The following is a 24459-nucleotide window of genomic DNA, read 5'->3' as shown; positions in this document are numbered from 1 at the left end:
GTATGGCACAACATAGAAGAGCCACCTGGACAGAACAAGAATCGGCTGTACATCTGCATCTAAAGATCAAAGCATCTACATGGATGTTAAAATCACCCACAATAATTATTTTATCTGAGCTCAGAACTAAATCAGATAAAAAGTCTGAGAAATCAGACAGAAACTCTGTGTAAGGCCCAGGTGGACGATAGATGATAACAAGTAAGACTGGTTTCTGAGGCTAAGCTTTCAGGCTTTCAAGTGAATTAAAAGTCTGTCTTGGTCTTTCATTAATTAATAGGCTGGTGTGAAAAATTGCTGCCACACCTCCCCCTCGGCCTTCGAGGTTTCTGGTAGTTAGAATGACTCGGGGGTGTTGATTCATTTAAACTAACATAATCATCCTGCTGCAACCAGGTTTCTCTAAGACAGAGTAAATCAATTTGTTGATCAATTATTAAGTCATGTACTAACAGAGACTTGGAGGAGAGAGACCTAATATTTAATAATCCACATTTCACTGTTTTACTTGTTGGTGCAGTTTTCTTATGTTTAAGTTGGTTTGTGCAGATTTTTATTTTTATTTTGTCTGTTTGGAAGCTGACACAGTCTCTATGGAGATGGGTTTTTGGGGGGGTAGCAGGAGGAGAGAAGCTGCAGAGAGGCGTGCAAGACTGCAACTCTGCTTCCTGGTCCCAACTCTGGATAGTCATATTTTGGGGGGTTTAATAAATTTGTCCATATTTCTAGAAATGAGAGCTGCTCCATCCAAAGTGGGATGATGCCGTCTGTCCTAACAAGACCAGGTTTCCTCCAGAAGGTTTGCCAATTAAATCCCACAACGCTTTTTGGACACCACTCAGACAGACAGCAATTTAAGGAGAACATGCGGCTAAACATGCGAGTCATGGTCTGACTAGGGAGGAGACCAGAGAAAACTACAGAGTCTGAAATTGTTTAAATTTCCATCAATGTTGCCTGCTCTGACCCCTGGAAGACAATTGACTATGGGTGCTGTTGTCTTTACCTCAGGGCTGAGACAGATTTTGGTAGCCCGACTGGAGAAATTTTGCGAGCCCTGTACCTTCATATGTCTCAGAACAGAATCACCAATTACCAGAGTTTGATCCCTGGCAGGTGTGTCGCCAAGTGGGGAAAACAGTTAGATACATGAATGAGTTGGTGGTGTACCTGGAGCTTCTGTTTAAGACTGTGCTTCCTCCTCACTGTCACCCAGCCATCCTGTTTACCTGGCTGCTCAGGACAATATGCTGGGGCTTATGCTACCTTCGGCTGCACCGGCTACAGGGGCCTGGCTAGCTTCGGTTGTTCAAAGCCGTGATGTTAAGTCTCCAATTCAGTAATCCTCCTGCAAAGCTGCAGAGCTGCGGCTACATTTATTACAAGTATCATTATTACTAAAGGAGGCCGAGGAGTAACCAGATGTCTCACACACTGAGCAGGAAAGTGCAGAGGTACAAGTGAAGAGGACACACTGCTAGTGAGTCAGCTACGAGTCAAGCTAGCAAATCCCTAAAGAGATAGTGAGTGAATACTAGGACTATAATTAGCGAGTGAACAAACAGAGTGCTTCAGACAGGGCATACGAAGATTATACTATGAAATAAGACAATAAGACAAGTTTTTAATTAAACTGGGTACACAGATAAGTTACACAAAAACACCACTGTGTCCTAACAGCAACACAAAATGATACTCTAGAGAGAGCCAACACCAAGTAATAGCACCACCCAGAGTGTGAATATGATGCCATTAATGTTTAAAAATGAAAAATAAAGCAGAGTGAGATTTACCATGGAAGTGTTATTTCAAGAGTCTGCAAGCATGCTCAGGTTTAAAAAACACCAATATTTTGATAGAGAAATTAGCTTGGAGCATCATGTAAGAGTTCATAAACAAATCAGTCACAACAGCAAGTTCATCTTCTATAATATACAGTATGTGTTTGCGAGTTTAGTTTTTCAACATTCAGTTAGAAACTGACAGCTTTTTTCCAGCATGCACATCGTCTTTTATGTTCATGTCTTTCCTCCCCGACCACATTCTTAGTGTTCAGTCTAAGCACATATTCACATTTTAGTGTTCACACTTATTTGAAGAATTATATCCCACTCACCATGATGCACACAGATCTCTGAAGAAATCCGATGCCATTTTTCCATCTGTGTGGCTACACAGTGATAACAGCCAGGCTCAGTTACAGTAGTCTGGACGGTGACGTGGAAGCGACCTTGTTGTTCTTCATCCTGCACCGTCTTAAAAGGAAGTGTTTTGTTGTCACTGTCCCACCACTCAACTGTAGGTTTAGGAGAAGCACCTGGAACTTGACACTGCAGCAGCCCCTTTTCTTTAAGTATTGTGACATACGGTTTTGGAGCTGCGCCTGTGAGCACATCATAGACAACAAACAACAGTGTTAACAATGTAACAATATGACATGTTGTCATCAATTGTTTCTACTGTTTCTGCATAAAGGAGTTAGTTTGATAAAGAAAAAGCAAAGCAGAGTACCACCTTAATCCTCCAGCATTGTTAACATGAGTTTTTACTGTAAATAACCCTCGTACCTTAAAAAGAGAGGAGTTTGGGCAAATTTGCAGAGAAAGAGAGAATGATGCATTAGAGCAGCTAGTCTATATATCCAAAATCAATTATTTAAATGTATCCTCAGATGAACAATAATACATGATGTTATGCAATGTTATTATTTATTTAACAAAAAGCAAACTAAAATACAAAAAACACTAAGTATACCCTTACTGCATATGCATATATATATGCATATATATATATATGCATATGCTAGCCTTTTAGCCTTTGATCTTCACAGGAGTGGACATCCCACCAAATTCACCTCAAGGTCAGACCATGTGATCCTCAGATAACCTACAATCATCAGATAACCCTTGCCTTGCAATTAATATTAACAGAATATGCTGCTTGCAAACATATGCAGTCTTTTTCAGCTTTGAAAAACTTAATTCAACTTTGTAAACATCAAAATTTTACCTTTGAAAATGATATAAATCTGTTAAATGACCTATTGTCAGAATTATCTGGAATAAATAATCACAATTTTTTTAAATATAATACACCGCAAAGGCTCATTGGGGTTGAACAAAATTTCCAAAGTAATTTTAAAAACTATTTGCACCATAGAAGAAAAACAATAACTGTGGAGCTACTCCATGTTTATGTTTGGGAACATTGATTTCTTTTTTGGGGGGTTTACAGGGTTTATTTGGAGGTGTGCTCCTAAACTTTAGATCAGCTGTAAAACAGCCAGTTTCAGTTTAAGTGTCGTTTTCAATAAATTGCATGCTCGTTTTTTTTGTCTCATTCCCATGTCTTCTTGTTGCATGGTGAAGCTCTACTTGGAACCTTGTTAAGAAAAATTATTTCCAAAAAAAAAAAAAAAAATCATTAAAAATATGATTTTGTGCCCTTTTTCAAGTTGCCTTAAACTTTTGATTGGGACTGTACACTGAAAAAAGTGATATTGTCTCCTTTTAAATATAGCATATTATATTTTGGTATATCTTTTCAATTCAAATGAGTAATTCCTGTCTACATATATAATTCGAGTAACTCCAGAATACATTCCCTGCGTTTTAATCCAATTAATTTTAGTTAATTAAATGTAGCTCAAAATGCTTAAGTATGTTTTTCATAGCCTCCTGCTGGGCCATTTTGCGCATGCGTTAGGACAGGCCACCATTTTGCACGCGGACTGAAGAAGCGGACTCTTTGTGTGCTGCAAGCGGGCTCAAGTTAATCGCACAACTTCATATAAAGGTGGTCTAGCTTCGGTAAGTAAACCTTTTACGGTCGTTTTTGTTTTATTTTTTTTACCTCAGTCAAAGCATGTTGACTCTTTAAGACGTGTGCACATGGAGAAAGAAGTCTAAGTAGTTGTACACCTCTGAACTTTGTCATGAATTTGACTTAAGCTAGCTATGTGCTCTATTAGCTACTGCTCTATTAAAAGAGTAATTGTATTGATGCGTTAAAATGTCATATGTTTTTAGCTTAGTTCTTGTGGCACACTTTGTACTAACAAATTATGGAACGAGGCAATTTCTCTGTAGTTAGCTGTAAAGTTCACTGTACAGTCGCCTGCAGTTTTAAGTGGAGAAATCGTCCCTCCCGCCACAACATTGGCATTAAGGAATAGTCGGGCGGGGGAGGGGGCTTCTGAACGCACCTGCACAGTCAGGGGTGCAGTAGGAAATAAGTAGGATTGGCGTTGCACAACGTCTTTTGTGCAGAAAAAAATAATGGTTGTAAACTGTGGAGGAGAATAACTCAGTGGTTGCCAAAAATGTGAGATCAAAAGGCACTGAGAGTGATGTTTGTCAGGACTGAAATTAACTCAGAAAAGAAGTTGCTTCACTTGATAGAGCTGTTGAGTGCAAGACCTGTCAGCGGTCTGGTTTAGCATTTAAAGCCTCGCTACGTGCTTCCAAACCGCTGCATTTAATCTCAGAGAAAACTAACACAGAAGTAAAGCAAGTGTGTAAGTTCATCTCTTTATGTTTGCATAGTATTTCCATGTTGAGCTTAACAACCGATGTATGGAGCCACAGCTGGACTGGCTGTCGGAGTTTTGTATTGTGGGGGAAAGGAAGCGATTTGTTTTATACTTCAGCTAGAATGAAAAAAGACACAAAGCTGGAGTTATTCGGTGTCTTCATGCTGAACAGCTAAAACTTCTTCCCTCATTCTCCCCCCTCCCTCTCCTGTTGCTACTTCAATCATGAAACTGATCGATTATCAGCTGATCGGCTTTTCTGTCGCTAGTCTCTCTCATTTGTTAGTCACCCAGTTTGCGCTAGAAAGAGGAAAACGGCAGATAAACAACAGCAGCACGTTTAAGCTTGATAAGCTGTTGTTAGAATTTTTTTAATATTACTTCTAGTATCCGCTTATGTTTTCTGGAGCCACAGCCGTAATAGCTGCTGGTCATGATAGTTTGGATATGTGGTGAGAAGGAAACATGAAGGTGAAACCAGGAGAAGTTTTTACTGAATCATTAGAGCTGAACAGGTAATGAAGAAACAGGTTTACATTTTAGGTGACATGAATGAGTTGAAGTTATGAACTGTTTATGAGAGACAAATAACACCAGGATCCTTTTCTATGTAGCTGACATCTGGTAACTGTGCAGGGGCGGATCTAGCAAAGTTTTGCCAGGGGGCCAGGTAGGGCATTAACAGGGAAAGGGAGACACAAAGACATAATTTTCTTTCTTATTCTCATTTAAAATGTCTAGCTTTTAATAAATAATTATTCTAAATCTTACTACCAAAGTGGTGATCTGGTTAAATGTATAGAGATCCATTATTGTATGTAGTAAATATTAAGTCTAATATATGCCCTAGTAATAGTAGTACATATAGCACTTTTTCCTTTGGGAAGGTACGCTGTCTGCGCTGTCTGCAACTGTATTGAAGAAAAATGTTGAATCAAATTATTATAGAAAAATAATTGATTTCTGTGCATTAAAGTAGATTACGTCAATTAAGCATTATCAGGCGAAGGGTGCGGGGTGGTTTCCTAATATTTTTGCTGGGAGTTGGCAGTCCTATTAGTTAGTTTAATATTTCTATGTACTGTTTAGAATACCTGAATAAGGAGGATGGTGTAAGTTTTTTAGGTTGATCAGTATTGCTGACGTATAAAATATTTTGGGTGCAGTGTATTTTTTGCATACAGGTATAACAGAATAGCTTTAATGTTTTGTTTTTAAAACTGAGTATGAACTTATACAAAATGCAGCAAAATATTTATAAAAACAGTTTTATTTATTATAAAATACACTATCGGATTCATATCGGCATCGGCAGATAATCAAATTTATGATATCGGTATCGGACATAAAAAAGTGGTATCGTGCCATCTGTAGTTTGCACAGAGGCACAAGTAAGATTTGTTTTGTTACAAGGGAGTATCATGAAGTAATGCACTAATGGCTTGGAAACGGTAATTGTTTGTCTTTCTAAAGTTTATTTTTTTTTATTTGTCTTCCTTTTCTGGCAGATTTTCTTCCCCTTATGTGTTACTGTTTATTCAAGAAGATGGTGTTATTTTGGTAAGTACATGCAAATTCCTTACATATTTATCACAACAGTATTTGTCACAGTATTGCAGGGACAAGTTTATCTATCTCATCTTAAGGGTTCTTGTGATTATTAATATTGATATTAATTAATATCAATTAATATATATGATTAAATTTCTTTTATCCAGGACAAAAGAAAAAAAAAACTTGCGAAAGTGAAATGAAAAACAGGAATTTAGTTCTTGTGAGTTAAGAGGATGCAGAGCATAGGGTTAGATGGAGGTGGATCATTCACTGTGGTGATCCCTGAAGGAAACAGCCAAGAGAAAAAGGATCAGATTGCAAAAAAAAATGTGGTTTGTTTGCATACATGAGTCTTTACGGTACCCACAGGACTCCTGAAGTATAAGTACTCTGAAGTTTGCAGAGCAATTTCAGAGATGTTTGGGGCTTACATGGCAAGCATGTTTTTAGTTGCACATCTAAATTTTCTCTGCTCTCTGTTGCTGATGGCAGAGTTCTGCCCCGCTGACCTCACAGGTGAGACACTCCCACCAGTGGACAAAGAGCACAGGAAAATGTGTTGCCAACCACCTGAAACAGACAAATGTCTGCTTTTTAAAACCCTTTAAACCCGTTAAATGGACTGATGCCATTCATTTCTTCTTTGATTAACAGTAGTAACATCCTTCATGCACTGTATACTAACCCATATGATAATCATGCTTTATGAAGTGATGGCAATTGCATTGTAGCATTTAATGAAGAAATAACAAAATAATCATACCAATGATTAAGCACCAGTCTTCTTTGTGTGTGTGTGTGTGTGTGTGTGTGTGTGTGTGTGTGTGTGTGTGTGTGTGTGTGTGTGTGTGTGTGAGAGAGAGAGAGAGAGATATACAGGTAAATGCTGAATTCCAGTGTATTACAACACTTCAACTGGAGATGACCTTCGCGGCACAGTTAGACAGAATTACACCTCAGTTGATGACAGTTTTCCAGAAGAAGGGCGGTGTTTCTGGGCAGAAACTTGCCCACCACTTGCAGATCATGCAAGAGGTAAATCTGAATATTGCAAATTCTATTTGGATTTCTTTTGTCTTAAGTGGCAGGTCACTGGTGAGTCCAATAAGCCATTTTAGGTGACCAGCCAAGCAATCTAAATTTTGAAATTTAGAGGGCATACTCTGACAACGAATTGTAAAAATGTTTAACATAGTTACTTAAGGAATGTGGCTTTTGTGTTCAAATTCTTATTTTTCTTATTTAAGTTTCTTATTTAAATTCTATTGTGAAACTATTTGTAAATATATTAATAATAATACTATTATATTATATATATTATTTTTTTATAAAAAAAATTACACATTATTGCCAGGCTCTTTGTTCTTGTTCCAATGTTCAATTTTTGTTTCAGTATTTATTTGTAACAGTATTTTTAACCTCCTTTAACCTTATTTATTTGTTTAACTGTCATGTTTGTTGTTATTTAATTAAACAAATTCCACTGAGAAATTCAAAAGTATTAATGTTTTGTTTTTTTTTTCAGTGGGGGGGGCACCATAAAGCATTTGTGCTTAGGGCACCCAAATGGCTAGCAACGGCCCTGCATGGCAGTTCCCTCTGCAGAGTTTAAAACCAAACACACCTGAGCTTACTTCTTCACAAACACGGAAGCAAACATGGACCACGACCTGAAACACGAGTCTGAAGAGAAAAACGGGGCTGAGGACGCTAAAGTCAGTCATGAAGTGGCCACCATCCGGCGAATCTACAGGTTAGAGGCGTTGGGAAAAGCTACGTGAAGATGTGACGAGCATCATTGAACACTTCATGGAGGATGGCTTTCCGGTTTTAGACCGCTTCATGGAAGAGTTTCTGGAGAGCGATGGAGACGCGAGAGAAAGTGACGGAGACGCGAGAGAAAGTGACGGAGACGCGAGAGAAAGAGAGTTCAGTGAGAGCGAGCCTGAAATGCTGCCGGATCAAACTTTCCCTGAGGAGCAACCTGTGGCATCGTCTGTTTATCCTGCAAGGGAAGTCGTGACTCTTAGTGAAGCAAACATGGACCACGACCTGAAACACGAGTCTGAAGAGAAAAACGGGGCTGAGGACGCTAAAGCCAGTCATGAAGTGGCCACCATCCGGCGAATCTACAGGTTAGAGGCGTTTGGAAAAGCTACGTGAAGATGTGACGAGCATCATTGAACACTTCATGGAGGATGGCTTTCTGGAAAGTGACGGAGGCACGAGAGAAAGTGACGGAGACGCGAGAGAAAGTGACGGAGTCGCGAGAGAAAGAGAGTTCAGTGAGAGCGAGCCTGAAATGCTGCCAGATCAAACTTTCCCTGAGGAGCAACCTGTGGCATCGTCTGTTTATCCTGCAAGGGAAGTCGTGACTCTTAGTGAAGCAAACATGGACCACGACCTGAAACACGAGTCTGAAGAGAAAAACGGGGCTGAGGACACTAAAGCCAGTCATGAAGTGGCCACCATCCAGCGAATCTACAGGTTAGAGGCGTTGGGAAAAGCTACGTGAAGATGTGACGAGCATCATTGAACACTTCATGGAGGATGGCTTTCTGGAAAGTGACGGAGACGCGAGAGAAAGTGACGGAGACGCGAGAGAAAGTGACGGAGTCGCGAGAGAAAGAGAGTTCAGTGAGAGCGAGCCTGAAATGCTGCCGGATCAAACTTTCCCTGAGGAGCAACCTGTGGCATCGTCTGTTTATCCTGCAAGGGAAGTCGTGACTCTTAGTGAAGCAAACATGGACCACGACCTGAAACACGAGTCTGAAGAGAAAAACGGGGCTGAGGACGCTAAAGCCAGTCATGAAGTGGCCACCATCCGGCGAATCTACAGGTTAGAGGCGTTTGGAAAAGCTACGTGAAGATGTGACGAGCATCATTGAACACTTCATGGAGGATGGCTTTCTGGAAAGTGACGGAGGCACGAGAGAAAGTGACGGAGACGCGAGAGAAAGTGACGGAGTCGCGAGAGAAAGAGAGTTCAGTGAGAGCGAGCCTGAAATGCTGCCAGATCAAACTTTCCCTGAGGAGCAACCTGTGGCATCGTCTGTTTATCCTGCAAGGGAAGTCGTGACTCTTAGTGAAGCAAACATGGACCACGACCTGAAACACGAGTCTGAAGAGAAAAACGGGGCTGAGGACGCTAAAGCCAGTCATGAAGTGGCCACCATCCAGCGAATCTACAGGTTAGAGGCGTTGGGAAAAGCTACGTGAAGATGTGACGAGCATCATTGAACACTTCATGGAGGATGGCTTTCTGGAGAGCGATGGAGACACGACAGAAGACGCGAGAGAAAGCGAGTTCAGTGAGAGCGAGCCTGAAATGCTGCCGGATCAAACTTTCCCTGAGGAGCAACCTGTGACATCATCTGTTTATCCTGCAAGGGAAGTCGTGACTCTTAGTGAAGGAAAGCAAACAGTTGCTCCCGAGGGGAAACCTCAGTGCCGTAGCTCCGCTAACGCACATAACGCACACTGCGTAGGGCACCAAATGGCCGGTAGGGCACCAAAAAAATCAGGGTCGTAAAAAAAAAAAAGTAAACCATATTAATACTATAAATATCATATGCATTAATATGGTTAAACAATACAAAAGCAACATAAAACAATTTTCCCGAGAAAAGGGGTGAATCTGCTTTGTGCCCTGTCTCCAGTCTCCTCCTGGTGCCCCCCCACTCCCAGTGGTCTGTTCTATAATTGGTAAACACCTGTTTGAACATGGCCTCGAAACGGCAACAGGAGTCGGGAGCGGAGAAAAGAAAGAAGAAGAGGAAGCGTGATGAAACTCAGGCGTCGCTTGCCGGTAAGGCAATGTTTAAATAATAATAATAAAAAAAGTTCATTATTGTAGCCCTTGCTTGCACGCTCATGTCCGTCAACTCTGTGATAGCTCCTGTTAGCAGTGTTCATACTGTGTTAACAAATGTTGCAAATGATTGATGTTGGGTAGTTTGTTTACGTTGTGGATATGAATATAGAATGGACTACTAAAAGCAACTCATCATGGTCACTCAATTGACGGTTTTCAGATAACGTTAGCAATCGTGACTCACGATTGCTAACGTTATCGTGATTCGTGAGACTAGCATTTCCCTCCTCAGGTTGCTAGCTGGCTAACGTCATGCATGCTACTGATTAACCTTAACTTTGGGATAGGTCAGTGATGCAGTCAAGTATTATTATCAGATTAGACAAGATTACTTTGTATGTTGCTGCATTTCAGGATATCTATAAAGACGCATATCTTATTTATGCCATTGACGTCTGAACACATAAATAGTTCTCGTCTTTCTTTAGGTTCATAGATCAAGGGCGACATCTGTTGGTGAAACTGTAATATGAAACCTATATCTTCCAGTAATATAGATTTCCTACTTGCGCATTTATATCAAATTATGTACAGCATGTTTATATTGCCATTTGCCATTATGAAAATCTATACATGTAAAATATAGTTAGTAATTTTTAAATGTACCAGTGACTTACTTAATTTATTAGTCTTATAATGCAATCTTTCGTAGGCCTACTGTAGATTCAAAATTGTATTTCTGTAAAATCCCTGAATATTTTCTCTTGTATGCAGGGTCAATGCTTAAATATGTTCAAGGAGGATCTCAAGGACAGGATGAACCATCCAGTAGTAGTGCCATCCCTGGACATCAACCACCAGCCATTGTAGACCCTGCAACAATCCCTAGCCAAGAAGAACAAGAACCATCAACCACCAGTTCAGGTACAGTTCCATACACAAGTACCACTGAGAGTCCTGTCACTGAGAGACTATCAGAAAGTGACACTGTGGAGACATGTGTGCCCCCTTCAACCGATCCTGCTCTTTGGCCAGCTCACATTGTAGATGCTGATCGTGTTGAAATTGTGCGGAGAGGTCCTTTTAATGTCAGCTCTGATTTTAATTTTCCAAAGGGGCCTGATGGAAGAGCATTTCACACTAGCCTTAAGTTCAAAATTCTTCCCAATGGAGAAAAGGTTCACCGGAGCTGGTTAGTGTACTCACCGCAGAACAATGCTGTGTTCTGCTTTGCATGTAAGCTTTTCAGTGTGAAGGATATAAAGCTGAGTACAGAGGGCTTCAGTGACTGGTCGAACATCAACATCCGTTTGAGGGGTCATGAGTGTAGCCAAGACCACATACAGTGCATGCTTAAGTGGAGAGAACTGGACACACGGCTAAAGAAAAGCATGGCAATAGATCAACAGGAGTTGACCTTACTAGAGGCAGAAAGGAAAAAGTGGCGAGAGATTCTCAAACGATTACTCTCAATAACTCTCTCACTGGCTTCCAGAAATTTGTCTTTTAGGGGCTCTTCTGACTGTCTTTATGAGCCGGACAATGGCAACTTCTTGAAGGAAGTAGAGCTTATGGCAACATATGACCTTGTAATGGCAAATCACTTGGCCAACATAAAAGATGAAGGTTCCCACACACATTACCTCAGCCCTGAGACACAGAACGAACTAATTCAGATTATCTCTTCAGAAACATTCCGCGCCATTGTGAAGCAAATCCAGTTGGCAAAATACTTCTCCATCATTCTTGACTGTACTCCAGATGTGAGTCACACTGAACAAATGTCAGTCATAGTACGCATTGTTTGTTTCCAAGCACAACCAGATATTAAAGAATACTTTCTTGGCTATATAAATGTGGAGCAAACAACTGGCCTTAACCTGTCCAATGTTGTCCTTGACAAGTTGAAGGAGCTTGGCATTCCATTTGAAAACTGTCGAGGACAGGCCTATGACAATGGGGCCAACATGAAGGGGAAGAAGCAAGGTGTTCAGGCCAGACTGCTACAATTAAACCCGAGAGCATTGTTTGTGCCTTGTGGCGCTCACACGATGAATCTGGTCATAGCTGATGCTGCCAAGTCCTCTCCAGATGCAACTGGCTACTTTGGGTATTTGCAGAAGTTGTTCAATTTCTTTTCCAGTGCCACCCAGCGATGGGCCATTTTAACAAAACATGTGAAATTGACACTTAAATCTTGGAGTGACGTTAGATGGGAAAGCAGGCTTCAAAGTGTAACTGCTGTCCGGAGTCAGACAAAAGAAGTGAGGGATGCTCTCCTGGAGGCCAGAGAAGCTGTAAGTGATGCAGTCGCAAAGGTGGAGGCTCAAGTGCTTGCTGAGGAAGTAGCCTCATTTCGATTTTTGATTTGCTCCATCGTGTGGTGTGAACTTCTTACAATCACAAACCAGGTGAACAAGTTACTACAGTCCAGCTCCATGCAGCTCGATGTTGCTGTCAGGCTCATTGACACTGCCAAAAGTAACCTCTCTAAATACAGACAGTCTGGGTTTGATGAGGCTGTGTCAGCTGCCAAAGAACTCTGTGAGGCCCTGAACATAGAACCACAGTTGAAGGAGAAAAGGCTCAGGAGCACAAAAAGGCAGTTTGCATATGAAGCTGTTGATGAGCCCCTCCATGATGCCCTTAAAAAGCTTGAGGTCACATTTTTCAATTGTGTTGTGGACTCTGCTTTAATCTCCCTACAGGAGAGGTTTGAGACCATGAATCAAGTGAAGGAGAAATATGGAGTGCTGCTTGATTTCAGCAAAGTGAATGGGATGTCCAAGGAGGATTTAAAAAAACACTGCACTGAAGTACAGAAGACACTGACAGATAAGGGAGTAGCTGACATTGATGGACCTGAGATGATGCAGGAAATCATCAACCTTCCTCAGCTGCCACCACAGACGTCTGCTTTGGAAATGCTGTCATTTTTACATGACAATCAGCTTCAAGAGGTATATCCCAATCTGTGGATTGCTCTGCGTATTGCACTGACCCTGCCTGTCACAGTTGCCTCTGCTGAGCGAAGCTTTTCAAAGCTCAAACTCATTAAAACGTACCTGCGTTCATCAATGGGGCAGGAACGTTTAAGTGGTCTGGCTGTTATCAGCATCAATGGTGACGTGGCTCAGAAGCTATCATATGATGACCTTATAGCTGATTTTGCAACCAGAAAATGCAGGCGTGTGCCTCTCTAGGCCCTAGAGAGGCACACCACGCCTGCATTTTCTGGTTGTCAGAGTATGCCCTAGAGTCTAGGGCATACTCTGACAACGAATTGTAAAAATGTTTAACATAGTTACTTAAGGAATGTGGCTTTTGTGTTCAAATTCTTATTTTTCTTATTTAAGTTTCTTATTTAAATTCTATTGTGAAACTATTTGTAAATATATTAATAATAATACTATTATATTATATATATTATTTTTTTATAAAAAAAATTACACATTATTGCCAGGCTCTTTGTTCTTGTTCCAATGTTCAATTTTTGTTTCAGTATTTATTTGTAACAGTATTTTTAACCTCCTTTAACCTTATTTATTTGTTTAACTGTCATGTTTGTTGTTATTTAATTAAACAAATTCCACTGAGAAATTCAAAAGTATTAATGTTTTGTTTTTTGTTTTTTCAGTGGGGGGGCACCATAAAGCATTTGTGCTTAGGGCACCCAAATGGCTAGCAACGGCCCTGCATGGCAGTTCCCTCTGCAGAGTTTAAAACCAAACACACCTGAGCTTACTTCTTCACAAACACGGAAGCAAACATGGACCACGACCTGAAACACGAGTCTGAAGAGAAAAACGGGGCTGAGGACGCTAAAGCCAGTCATGAAGTGGCCACCATCCGGCGAATCTACAGGTTAGAGGCGTTGGGAAAAGCTACGTGAAGATGTGACGAGCATCATTGAACACTTCATGGAGGATGGCTTTCCGGTTTTAGACCGCTTCATGGAAGAGTTTCTGGAGAGCGATGGAGACGCGAGAGAAAGTGACGGAGACGCGAGAGAAAGTGACGGAGACGCGAGAGAAAGAGAGTTCAGTGAGAGCGAGCCTGAAATGCTGCCGGATCAAACTTTCCCTGAGGAGCAACCTGTGACATCGTCTGTTTATCCTGCAAGGGAAGTCGTGACTCTTAGTGAAGCAAACATGGACCACGACCTGAAACACGAGTCTGAAGAGAAAAACGGGGCTGAGGACGCTAAAGCCAGTCATGAAGTGGCCACCATCCGGCGAATCTACAGGTTAGAGGCGTTGGGAAAATGTGTTCAAAACAGCAAATAAAAAAGAAAAAACAATCTAAATTGTCCTGGATTTGTCTTGTATTTAAATCCACAGCAGTGAACCATGTAAAGGTGCTTTTTGATATCTGGACTGGACTCTGATTGGATGAGTGTTAGGTTTGTAGCTTGAACCTATTCGCTGGAACGTTAAGACAATATAATTACACTGCAAGCAAGACGCAAGTAGGCAAACTTCTTCATGGTACTCGTGCACGGGAGAGATTGGACAGAGCGCCGTCCCTTCGCTTGACCCCAGTAGCTCTCGTCCGTCCTCCCATACACTATCCTTTTATTGAGGTTACATGAATATGCATAGGTTCATTAACATACGACGTCTACATACAAACAAAGAGGTGTGTGTGTGTGTGTGTGTGTGTGTGTTGGTTGCTGATCAAAGGGTCAAACATCCTTGGTCAGGAAGAGGGTAGACTAGACCCCCCCCCCGGTGAGGAAGTCCAGCAGTTCATCTAAACAGAAAAGCACTTAGACTAAAACAGATGTAGCTAGGTTAATCCTACCATAAAACAAGAGAAGGTATGACCTCTCTCATGCTCCCAGGATGTAGGTGTGGAATGCACACCAAGCCTCTGTAGCCTGTTAAAGATCACACAACTTATCACTACACAATTGATTATACACCTCTAAGCATCTATGGTTAAATATTTCTAAGCATAAATAACAATCAACAATACAAACTAACAATGAGAGAAGCTGAGCTGGGAGTTGTCTCCAGCTTTTATATCTGCTTCCTTCTCGGCTCGTTAGAGAGTCAGAGATATTTAATGACGGGCGTTCAGAGGAACTATTTTATTACCTCGAGTGAAACTAAGCAGCTACATGAAGGTGGAGAAGGTAAATGTGCTGACCAGTCATATTTCTGGGTAGGAGGAATACGTTACATTTTACTTCCACATTTCTGGAGACGAGCACAAAACGACGATTTCTGCGTTACCTTGATGTGCTTCACGCCGCAGCTCACCAGGCGGCTTTGCTGAAACGGATCCCAGCAGATGTCAAAGATCTGGAGAACAGAAGAATCGTCCGTTATCGGGTTTATGTGAAAACGCGTGCATGCACAGTGGAAGTACGATGAGAAGGAAACACTTTCAAACTCTGTAAAAGATTTTTTATTGAGATCTGATTGGTGTGTGGTGCTTCACGCTGATTTTATGTCCCGCTCAGACGGCACCGCCCAGAGGCTTTGCCAGACGGCGGCAAGCGGCGAGGCTTAACTGCAGAGGAAGCTGATTGGTGCACGCTCTCACCCTGTCCGAGTGTCCCGTGGCCGTGGCCAGGATCTTCCCTCTCTTCCACTCCCAGATACACACCGTGTTCTTGGCGTCCAGGCCGACCGAGGCCAGCCGCTGCGGAGGAGAGATGGGGACGGTTACGCATCCAAAATGTCTACAAACAATTTAAAAAAAGAGGCTGAACGTGCAGAAATCTGACAGCTCATCTGCTTCATACGTGCAAAAGCTTAATCCAAGCTGACAGAGGGCGGGGCTCCCTGCTCGATTAGCCTGACGCTCATGTGACGTGTTTGTAAGTGTAAATATAGCAACTCTGCAACATTTCAGATGAACTCAAGTTTATTTCTAACGACCAAACCTTTAAAGCGTTTTCAAAGGTTTGCTTGGAAAGGCTCAGGTCAAACTGCAGTCTTTAAGAATGTCTTAAAGACATAAAGACCTGGATGGCCGCTAACTTTCTGCTTCTTAATTCAGATCAAACTGAGGTTAATGTACTCGGCCCTGAAAAGCTTAGAAATATGGTATCTAACCAGATTCTTACTCTGGATGGCATTACCTTGGCCTCCAGTAACACTGTGAGGAACCTTGGAGTCATTTTTGACCAGGACATGTCCTTCAACGCACATATTAAACAAATATGTCAGACTGCGTTCTTCCATTTGCGCAACATCTCTAAAGTTAGAAATATCCTGTCTCAGAGTGACGCTGAAAAACTAGTTCATGCATTTATTACTTCCAGGCTGGACGACTGTAATTCATTATTATCAGGAAGTCCTAAAAACTCCCTGAAAAGCCTTCAACTGATCCAAAATGCTGCAGCAAGAGTCCTGACAGGGACTAGAGAGAGCAGATTTCTCCTGTTTTGGCTTCCTGTTAAATCCAGAATTGAATTCAAAATCCTGCTCCTCACATACAAGGTCTTAAATAATCAGGCCCCATCTTATCTTAATGACCTTGTAGTACCATATCACCCTATTAGAGCGCTCCGCTCTCGCTCTGCAGGCCTACTTGTTGTTCCTAGAGTATTTAAAAGTAGAATGGGAGGGAGAGCCTTCAGTTTTCAGGCCCCTCTTCTGTGGAACCAGCTTCCAGTTTGGATTCAGGAGACAGACACTATCTCTACTTTTAAGATTAGGCTTCAAACTTTCCTTTTTGCTAAAGCATATAGTTAGGGCTGGACCAGGTGACCCTGAATCCTCCCTTAGTTATGCTGCAATAGACGTAGGCTGCCGGGGGATTCCCATGATGCATTGAGTTTTTCCTTTCCAGTCACCTTTCTCACTCTCTATGTATTAACAGACCTCTCTGCATTGAATCATATCTGTTATTAACCTCTGTCTCTCTTCCACAGCATGTCTTCATCCTGTCTTCCTTCTCTCACCCCAACCAATCACAGCAGATGGCCCCGCCCCTCCCTGAGCCTGGTTCTGCCGGAGGTTTCTTCCTGTTAAAAGGGAGTTTTTCCTTCCCACTGTCGCCAAAGTGCTGCTCACAGGGGGTCATATGATTGTTGGGGTTTCCTCTGTATCTATGAAGCGCCTTGAGGCGACTTTTGTTGTGATTTGGCGCTATATGAATAAAATTGAATTGAATTAATAATAATGGATTGGATTTATATAGCGCTTTTCTAGGCACCCAAAGCGCTTTACAATACCACTATTCATTCACTCTCACATTCACACACTGGTGGAGGCAGCTACAGTTGTAGCCACAGCTGCCCTGGGGCAGACTGACAGAAGCCAGGCTGCCATATCGCGCCATCGGCCCCTCTGGCCAACACCAGTAGGCAAGTAGGGTAAAGTGTCTTGCCCAAGGACACAACGACCAGGACAGAGAGCCTGGTCTTAATGCGTGTTTTGTTTGGGTTTCCACCAGTGTGGAATTACCAAAAACAGAGAGGGCATAGCCGAACATATGAAACGGGAAAGTAATCCCTTTATTTCAAGAAAGTAACTGTATTCTAAATGCCACCTTTTTAAACGGTAACTGTAACAGAATACAGTTACTCATATTTAGTATTTTAAATGCGTAACGGCGGTACATGTAGTCTGTTACTGTCTGTGTGGCACACGAATGAACAGAAATGTTGAAAGGTTTTTTAAATCCAACCAGTAAACTGACATGTTCAAACAGTACAGACATCTGTGCCACGTAGCAGAGAGATGGTAGGTGTGATACCGCTACAGTTTCTCTGCTTCTTTCTGTCAGTGTAACTTCTGGTGGGAGTTTTGTGGTTTTACTGCAGTATAAATGAGAACACCAGCTGATGTTTTTTCCTGTGAAGTTGGTACACGAGGCTGGCGTTTTTAATAAACATGTTCCTTCATGTTCTGCATTTTAATGCCATTAACTCAGAGCTCTCCCATCATGACTCCTCATTGGAAACTTTTGGTTTTACATCTACAGGTCAGCAAAGGATGAGTGTCTTAGACTAGAGTGGATGTTTACACACCTGCTGTTAATATTTCCATCTACAGACAGGTTCATTTAGACAGTGACACTTTCATACAGGCCTCCATTATCACAGTAATTGAACAGTTTACTGAAAAACAGTTTCATGGCTGCGTGAATATAGAGGAGAGAAACAGCTGGTGGTCTGAAGCATACCACATCACACGTCAAACATGGTGGAGGTAATGTTATGGCTCGGGCCTGTACGGCTGCGGTGGAAGTGGGTCACGGTTTATTGATGTTGTGACTGCTAATCGAAGCAGCAGGATGAACTGTGACGTGTGACCTTTGCTCTCCGCTCAGAGTCACGCAAAAGTTGCAAAACTGATCGGACAGAGCAGGTGGAGTATGAGCCAAAGCAAACTGTAAAAGCAAATAAAGTAAATAAATGGGATGTTCTTAATGAAATTATGAAGTTTGACAGTTGAAGATTATACACACGTGTGTTTTCTTCCATATACGGCATTAAATATGACACGTGTGTGGCTTAATGTCCACTGTATTGTTCGCTGCTGTGCAAGAAAGCAGGAAGTGTCTTAAAGCCACAGTTTTCAGGCTTATCTGCAGCTTTCTGCCACTGACGGCTCATTTCACTCTTGTGTGTCTCAGCCATGTGGACACAGCAGACAAACTTCTTCTTTTTGGCCACAGGTGTGCTGAGCCTCAAACACACTCAGCAGCCACAGTTTGTGTGTTTGTGCTCAGGTGGTGAACATGACACGTGCTGCAGAGGTGGCGGGAGCTGAGACGGACCCGGAGCTCGCAGGCAGGAAAGGTTTAAAGAAGCTCTGCTCCTGTTTGGTCGTGTTTTCTCTTTATTTTACTCACAATACTGACGCTAAGAATCGAGGTGATTGAATTCAGAGACACACAATAAACAGAGGTGTTTGAACTTTTAGCAGTTTTGCTTCTCTTTGCTGATGTTTGTGTCACATTTTGGTTTGTGTGTCATTTTCATGACATGTGTTGGTGCTTTTTTCATCTCGTTTTAGTCGTTTTGTTTCTTATCTTTTCTTTTTCCTTTCTTTTGCTTTTGCGTTGCATTTTGTAACTGTTGTGTTTTTGGTTTGTTGTCACTTCAGATTTGTAGTTTTCAGCCAACAGGAGAACAGTGGATGAGTGTTTTGTGTTCTGAGGTGCATGCTCCTCTTTATAAAAACACTGCAGTCTTCTCCTGGTTGCTGCTCGTTTCTTTGTCTCCTCCTGCACGGCTGTTTGTTCTGAGCCTGTTGTGTTAGTAAAGCCTCCGATGGGCATTTCTTCAGCTTTGATCCTTTACAATAAATTCCAGCGAACAGTCGTCCACGTCAGCGGAAGCTAAACCGCAGTCTGCCCAGATCAGCCGCGCCCCGGGAGCTTTAAATACGACGCTGAGCTCTGTGCGTTTTCATTCCTGTGAAAACCTGAAGCCAGTGTGAGCTGCAGGCCATCGGGCCGCTGTCACCGTGCGAGGTGGGCTTACGTCTCCACCACTAAACTGATCTTATTTGCAGATGCTTTCAAATCACATAAAGCTTCTATGAGCCAAAGAAAAGTTTGATTTTTTTTAAATATTTACTGGTTTAGTTTCTTTTTTTTTACTAAAGCAGGATGATGATTTCTGGTGAGACCAGGTGAGGATCTCACCTGTGAGCTTTTCTGGCTCAATGAATGATAAAACATTATCATCAGAGGCTCTTACAGTTATTATCATCGTTCTCTAAAGTGTTTATAATGTGTATAAAGTACACAAGTGTACAAAAAACTGTGAATCATTAAAAGTATTTTAGAATCACTCGTTCATGTCGTGTCCACTAAACCAAGGAGAGAACGGCTACATGATCAGACAATAAAATCAATATATAGTCAGTTTATTTTATTTGTTCAGCAAGTTTAAAAACAAAGTGCTTCATAATAAAAACAAATAAACTGGGAGGAAGATGCCGAGTCCTGTTCCTGGTTCTGGTCTGTTCATATTTAAGTCTTGAGGTCCCCGATGTTTTAGCTGTTTCTTGTAACTTTTAGATTTTCTGAGGATTTTGTTTCCTGTTTTTGGATTTTTCATGACATTCATAAAGGTTGTTTTTTTGTTTGTGCAGTTGGTGTCAGATATCTGGGTTTAGCTCCAATTCACCACACACCGTAACGCACACACTCACACTATTTGCATAAAATAAGACAACAACAAACTGTCGTTGACGGTTCAGCAGTTTCCAAAAAGTTGCAGGAAATCTGACAAAAGTATTTTACTTTTTCCAGATCAAACTCCGTCCCTCTGATCGTCACTTTTAAAGCGACTAACATTCAGAGTGAGATGTGTCTGTGAGGCTAATATTCAGTGGTAGCAAACACTGAAATTTATAATTCTGTAAATCTATGATTCTGCTGAAATTCTTCAACTTTATCACAAAAAAATTAAAATTGAGGTGACTGAAAATAAAAGCTGCAGTTCCTCTGACGTCCACTTGGGGCTCCAGCAGTGAGTCAGTCCCCACAGACTCACAGGTTAAAACGTCCAACTTTACAGCAGAAAGAAACACGTTTACAGCCCGATGCAAACTGCAGCTTTAGTAGAAGATGTGATCTAAACTCAGGTGACATGCCAAAGCTGAAAGCTCGGGCTGAAGAGTTAAACGCTGGTGTGAAACTCCCCAGCAGGAGGAGAGGCACCATCAGAGAAGAAAAACAAACAAATCATCAGCAGTCAGACTTTAGGAGACTGACTGTCTGAAAATGGTGCTGTGGCTCACTCAGAACCAGAGGCAGACATATTTGTGGCTGCAGCTTGTTGTTCTGTGTTGGCAGTCAGGCAACTTGAACACATCTAATGCAGCACAACACTGTGCAAGCCTGTTTGACCAAATGCTATTTATAACAAGCCAATTGTTATTTTGGGTATCACTGCATCATTGTTATGTTTGCGTTGATGGAAGGGATCATGAAGACACTGTGTGCTGAGAGCTACAGCGCGATAAAGCAGCCACGCCCATCTCCGAATACCATGGTAACCCTTCAGAGACGAAAACAGAGTCAGTCTTAGTCCCAGAAACAGTCATGCCCGGTCTACAGTCAGTTTAATAATACTGTACTGATTTACTTGCAAGGTCAAATGTTTTCTCTGTAAAGTTTGTTGGATCGCCTTTAGCTTTGATGATGCCATTAAATCACCAGAGCATCATGTTGATAAGCTCATGCAGTGCTGCAGGATCCACCCAGAGATCTTGTATGGATGATGGGAAAGTTGGACTGCTGCAAACAGTCTTCTGCAGCACATCCCACAGACTCTTTAAAGTTCTGCACTCTTTCATACTCTGAGCCTGACGACTGCTCGAGCTCTCAGTTGGAGCACGCTGTGCCATCGATGTCCTGAAGTGTCCAACAGAGCGACTCCAGACCACGACACATCCCCACAGACTCACACAGTGGCCACTAGGCATGATGGGTGCAACACTTTGTTGACCTCTCTTCTTAGACCACATGACCTTCATCCATTGCTCCGGAGCCTTATCTTTATGCTCCCATGCAAAGTGCCTTTTTTCCATAATTAGCATAAGTGTTTTATAAAGGCTACACAGCTGTTTGGGCCCACACTGAGTTGTCTTCATTAAACATGTGGACATGCTCTTCATTATCAAACAGCTTCTGTCTTCTCCTGACATGACTGCTGTCGAGGAGGGAAATTATTTTACTGCTATTGTTAAATAATTGTCATTGCATTAATAATATAATCTGCAGCATGGATATTGCATTCCAAGGTTTAAACAGTGTCTCTTTCAGAAAGACTGAGTTGCAGGCTGACAGGAAGTTGTATGCAGAAAGAAGCAGGAAGTTATTTTGAGCCGCAGGCTAAGACGAGGCTTTAACAATGTAACAGATAGCTTTAAGAAGGCCTTAAGCAGTTATGACTATTTTATACACAATGCATATCTGTGCTTATTAAAGAGTTGGAGCTCGGTCAATTAATTGGGGGTCGGAAGCTTTGTTCGGCGCGATGTTCGGACAATCTATTGTGCAAGTGACTTGGAGCCAGAGAAGGAATTGCAATACATGCTTACAAAACACTTATATATCAGATCATTTTATATTAAGGTTTTAGTAGAGGTTCTTGGTTAAAACATTTATTTAGTAGAAGACATACACATAGTCTCAGTGAGCTTCTGGTCTGGTAAAAGGTCAGAAGTGCAACAGGTGAATTGAGAAAGAGCATTTGAGGACGAGACACAGACAGTAGGTGAAGAGGTGACACAAAGAGCATGTGAGGTCAACACACACACACACACATACACACTTTAAATTAGATTTATTTAGAGGAGAGGTTAGTTATGTTTGGCTGTAACTGCAAAATTGTCTTGGTAAAAGAGGAACCGTTCCTTGTTGTCTCGGCAAGAAAGAGGAACAATTCATTTTAAGATAAGAACGGAAAGTACCAAGCCATGAAAATAGGAGATGATTTTCTAGGTGAAAAGTCATGATGATGTTGATCTGATCTATGTATAAAATGTACCGGTGACGCATGAAGGGGCGTCAGTAAACAAACCCTGATGCTATAAAATATCTGTTCATGCTTTGATTAAGTTGAAGACTACTTCCTGTCTGCGTACAGAGTTGTCTTCCCACACGTGTGTTCATTAAAATCATCGTTTGACTTCACCCGGCCGGATCGGTGTGGTTATTCTTCGATCACCTCTTGTACCCTTCCTCAATACTGAATCTTAACACTGCTAAAAAAAAAAAATGCATAAATCAGCTGAAACATGAATCACTGCAGGACTTTCTGAGCTAATCTGACCCATTTCCTCAGTTAAATCCACGTGGAGATTTTTATTCACTATTCAGGGTTTCAGTGATCGGACATTAATGCTGTGTTGTGTAACACTGTTGTGAGTCTGAATTTAGATCCTAAATAGAGTTCACACCTGCCCCCAAATGCTGAGAAGACAAAGCTTTAGAACAAACATAGAAAACCCCCGAAGGAGTCGAGGGACACAACGTTTCACAACAACCCTCGATGGACGGCACGCATTCATCCACCGAACACCCCGAAGGTCTGTTACAGAAGAAAGAGTCAGCAGGAAGAGAGCTGCATCCTGAAGATAACGCACACACAAAGGGCCGGTCTCCAGCGTGCAGCTGCAGGAAATGCTGCTGGAGCATCTAAACAGGACGCGCTGCAGCTCTTACAGCAGGCTACAGCTCGCTTCAGGGATGACATCACAGCTACTGCCTGTTTAAACATCAGCACATCTGTGCTACAGCTGCTCACACCGTCAGCCTTTCACCTGCGAGTCGCTGATCTGTTAACAGCGACGTGTCTGCAGGTGGCATCTTTCACTTTAGAGCGCCATTAGAAAACAGGGCAAAAGACTTCAGTGCAAGTAATGATCGGACATAATAAAAAGCTTCAGTAGCAAACTAAACCCTTTCAAGCATCCCCACATAAGTCTAAGATAATTAATGGGAAGAAGGACTTTCTATAAACGATTATTTGAGCACTGACCTCAGCATAAAAAGGCACTTTCTGAAGCCACTGAACGTTTGGCTGGGAATTCTTTATCTGGGAAGTAAATCAGGTGGAAAAATGGCAACTCGTCCTTCGTTAGGTGACATATAAACTGCTGCAGCCTTAAAAAGTGAACACACCTTTTTATTGAGTCCAGATGGTGACTGTTCATCTCCAATCAGCTGATTACAAACGCAGTAAGAGGCGGCTTCCTGTAATCAGAGGCTCCTCTGCTGCACAGGAAATGCCACAAAGGCCCAGCATGAGATCCCCAATGTTTAACGCTCAAAAACAACAACACCATAAACACTCGTTTATTTATTTTATACTGTGGGTGTAAAAAGTGAATGAAAATTCCTCTGAAAGCTCCTGACGAGCACTTTAGATAAAGGAAATGAAGATAAAGAAGGCTTTCCACAGAGGTATGACTGACATTTGTTTACAGCTGATTTAATCACTGGGTGTCATTAAAACTGAGCACGTGGTTAATCCCTCCGTGCTACTTGTTTTCAGCCTCTTTGTAGTTATTTTGCATCAGTTTTCTGATATTTTGTGGTCGTTTTTATCTCTTTGGACAGAATTAAAGCTCTGAAATACAACCACTACTTAGAAACAGCGCGTTACCCTGACGGGTGGTTTTTGGGGTAGACGAGGCAACACGAGCTTCCCTGCTCGTGTTTCACACTTGACTGCTGTCGCTGGATTCTGTAACACTTGTCATGCCTGAGTCATCCACACTGTCAGCCAAACTTCTCCTCGCAGTGTTTTGCAAAGCTGAAACCAACTACTAACTATGCACAGGTGCATCAAACACACACCTGCTAAGGAGCTCAGCGACATCCAAATAAAATCCCAGTTTCACTCACCAACACTGGACCTGAGCTCTGTTCGTACAGCAGCCAAGTCATTGATCAGCTAATGTCATCAAAAATGTTCCAGCAGCACAAACACGGGGCTCCAGTTAGCTGAGGGGAGGCCTAGCACACAGCTAACAGCTGCAGCCACTAGTGATGGGTCGTTCGCGAACGAAATGGCTCTTAGAGCCGGCTCTTTGACGTGAACGACGCAAGCCGGCTCCTTATCGCGAGCCGTCAC

General features: G+C 42.0%; 2 protein-coding genes and 1 pseudogene across 5 annotated transcripts; 2 read left to right on the top strand and 1 right to left on the bottom strand.

The window, feature by feature from the left end:
- Positions 1 to 2197: 2197 nt before the first annotated feature.
- On the bottom strand, positions 2198 to 24335 carry LOC146575178 (uncharacterized). The gene is made up of 4 exons (XM_085275411.1): positions 24231 to 24335; positions 15450 to 15548; positions 15137 to 15205; positions 2198 to 2383 (listed from the first exon to the last, which is right to left on the bottom strand). Exons 1-4 carry the CDS (start codon positions 24270 to 24272, stop codon positions 2198 to 2200), a joined length of 396 nt encoding a protein of 131 aa, XP_085131537.1. The 5' UTR covers positions 24273 to 24335.
- Positions 6949 to 9304, top strand: LOC146575180 (uncharacterized; annotated as a pseudogene). Its single transcript, XR_014892539.1, has 2 exons — positions 6949 to 7120; positions 7611 to 9304. The product of XR_014892539.1 is annotated as an uncharacterized LOC146575180 (transcript).
- On the top strand, positions 9469 to 16928 carry LOC146575179 (uncharacterized). 3 transcript variants are annotated; one of them, XM_085275412.1, is made up of 6 exons: positions 9469 to 9588; positions 9745 to 9893; positions 10674 to 10823; positions 13537 to 14145; positions 15367 to 15726; positions 16786 to 16917. In XM_085275412.1, the coding sequence occupies exons 2-4, from the start codon at positions 9809 to 9811 to the stop codon at positions 13620 to 13622; spliced, it is 321 nt and encodes a 106-aa protein (XP_085131538.1). In that variant the 5' UTR covers positions 9469 to 9588; positions 9745 to 9808; the 3' UTR covers positions 13623 to 14145; positions 15367 to 15726; positions 16786 to 16917. The 3 variants fall into 3 exon arrangements, with proteins under 3 accessions (XP_085131538.1, XP_085131540.1, XP_085131539.1); XM_085275414.1 differs by lacking the exon at positions 9469 to 9588 and adding an exon at positions 12608 to 12859 and having other exon boundaries at positions 9755 to 9893; XM_085275413.1 differs by lacking the exons at positions 9469 to 9588; positions 13537 to 14145; positions 15367 to 15726 and having other exon boundaries at positions 9755 to 9893; positions 16786 to 16928.
- Positions 24336 to 24459: the final 124 nt, after the last annotated feature.

This window comes from Mchenga conophoros, linkage group LG5, assembly GCF_057382185.1.
Source record: "Mchenga conophoros isolate Kocher_MC1m ecotype Shallow Benthic linkage group LG5, M_conophoros_male_GT1.1, whole genome shotgun sequence".
Taxonomy (NCBI): domain Eukaryota; kingdom Metazoa; phylum Chordata; class Actinopteri; order Cichliformes; family Cichlidae; genus Mchenga; species Mchenga conophoros.
The sequence above is the reverse complement of the archived record's forward strand: the minus strand, read 5'-3'. Positions and strand labels throughout refer to the sequence as shown.

Excerpts from the sequence above, each read along its gene's own strand:
- LOC146575179 (XM_085275412.1), top strand. The coding sequence starts at position 9,809 with ATGGCCTCGAAACGGCAACAGGAGTCGGGAGCGGAGAAAAGAAAGAAG. Across the intron at positions 9,894-10,673 it reads AACTCAGGCGTCGCTTGCCG|GGTCAATGCTTAAATATGTT; the intron begins GTAAGGCAATGT and ends TCTTGTATGCAG. Across the intron at positions 10,824-13,536 it reads ACCATCAACCACCAGTTCAG|TGGGGGGGCACCATAAAGCA; the intron begins GTACAGTTCCAT and ends TTGTTTTTTCAG.
- LOC146575178 (XM_085275411.1), bottom strand. The coding sequence starts at position 24,272 with ATGACTTGGCTGCTGTACGAACAGAGCTCAGGTCCAGTGTTG. Across the intron at positions 15,549-24,230 it reads AGAGCTCAGGTCCAGTGTTG|CGGCTGGCCTCGGTCGGCCT; the intron begins GTGAGTGAAACT and ends TCTCCTCCGCAG. Across the intron at positions 15,206-15,449 it reads CCACGGGACACTCGGACAGG|ATCTTTGACATCTGCTGGGA; the intron begins GTGAGAGCGTGC and ends TCTGTTCTCCAG.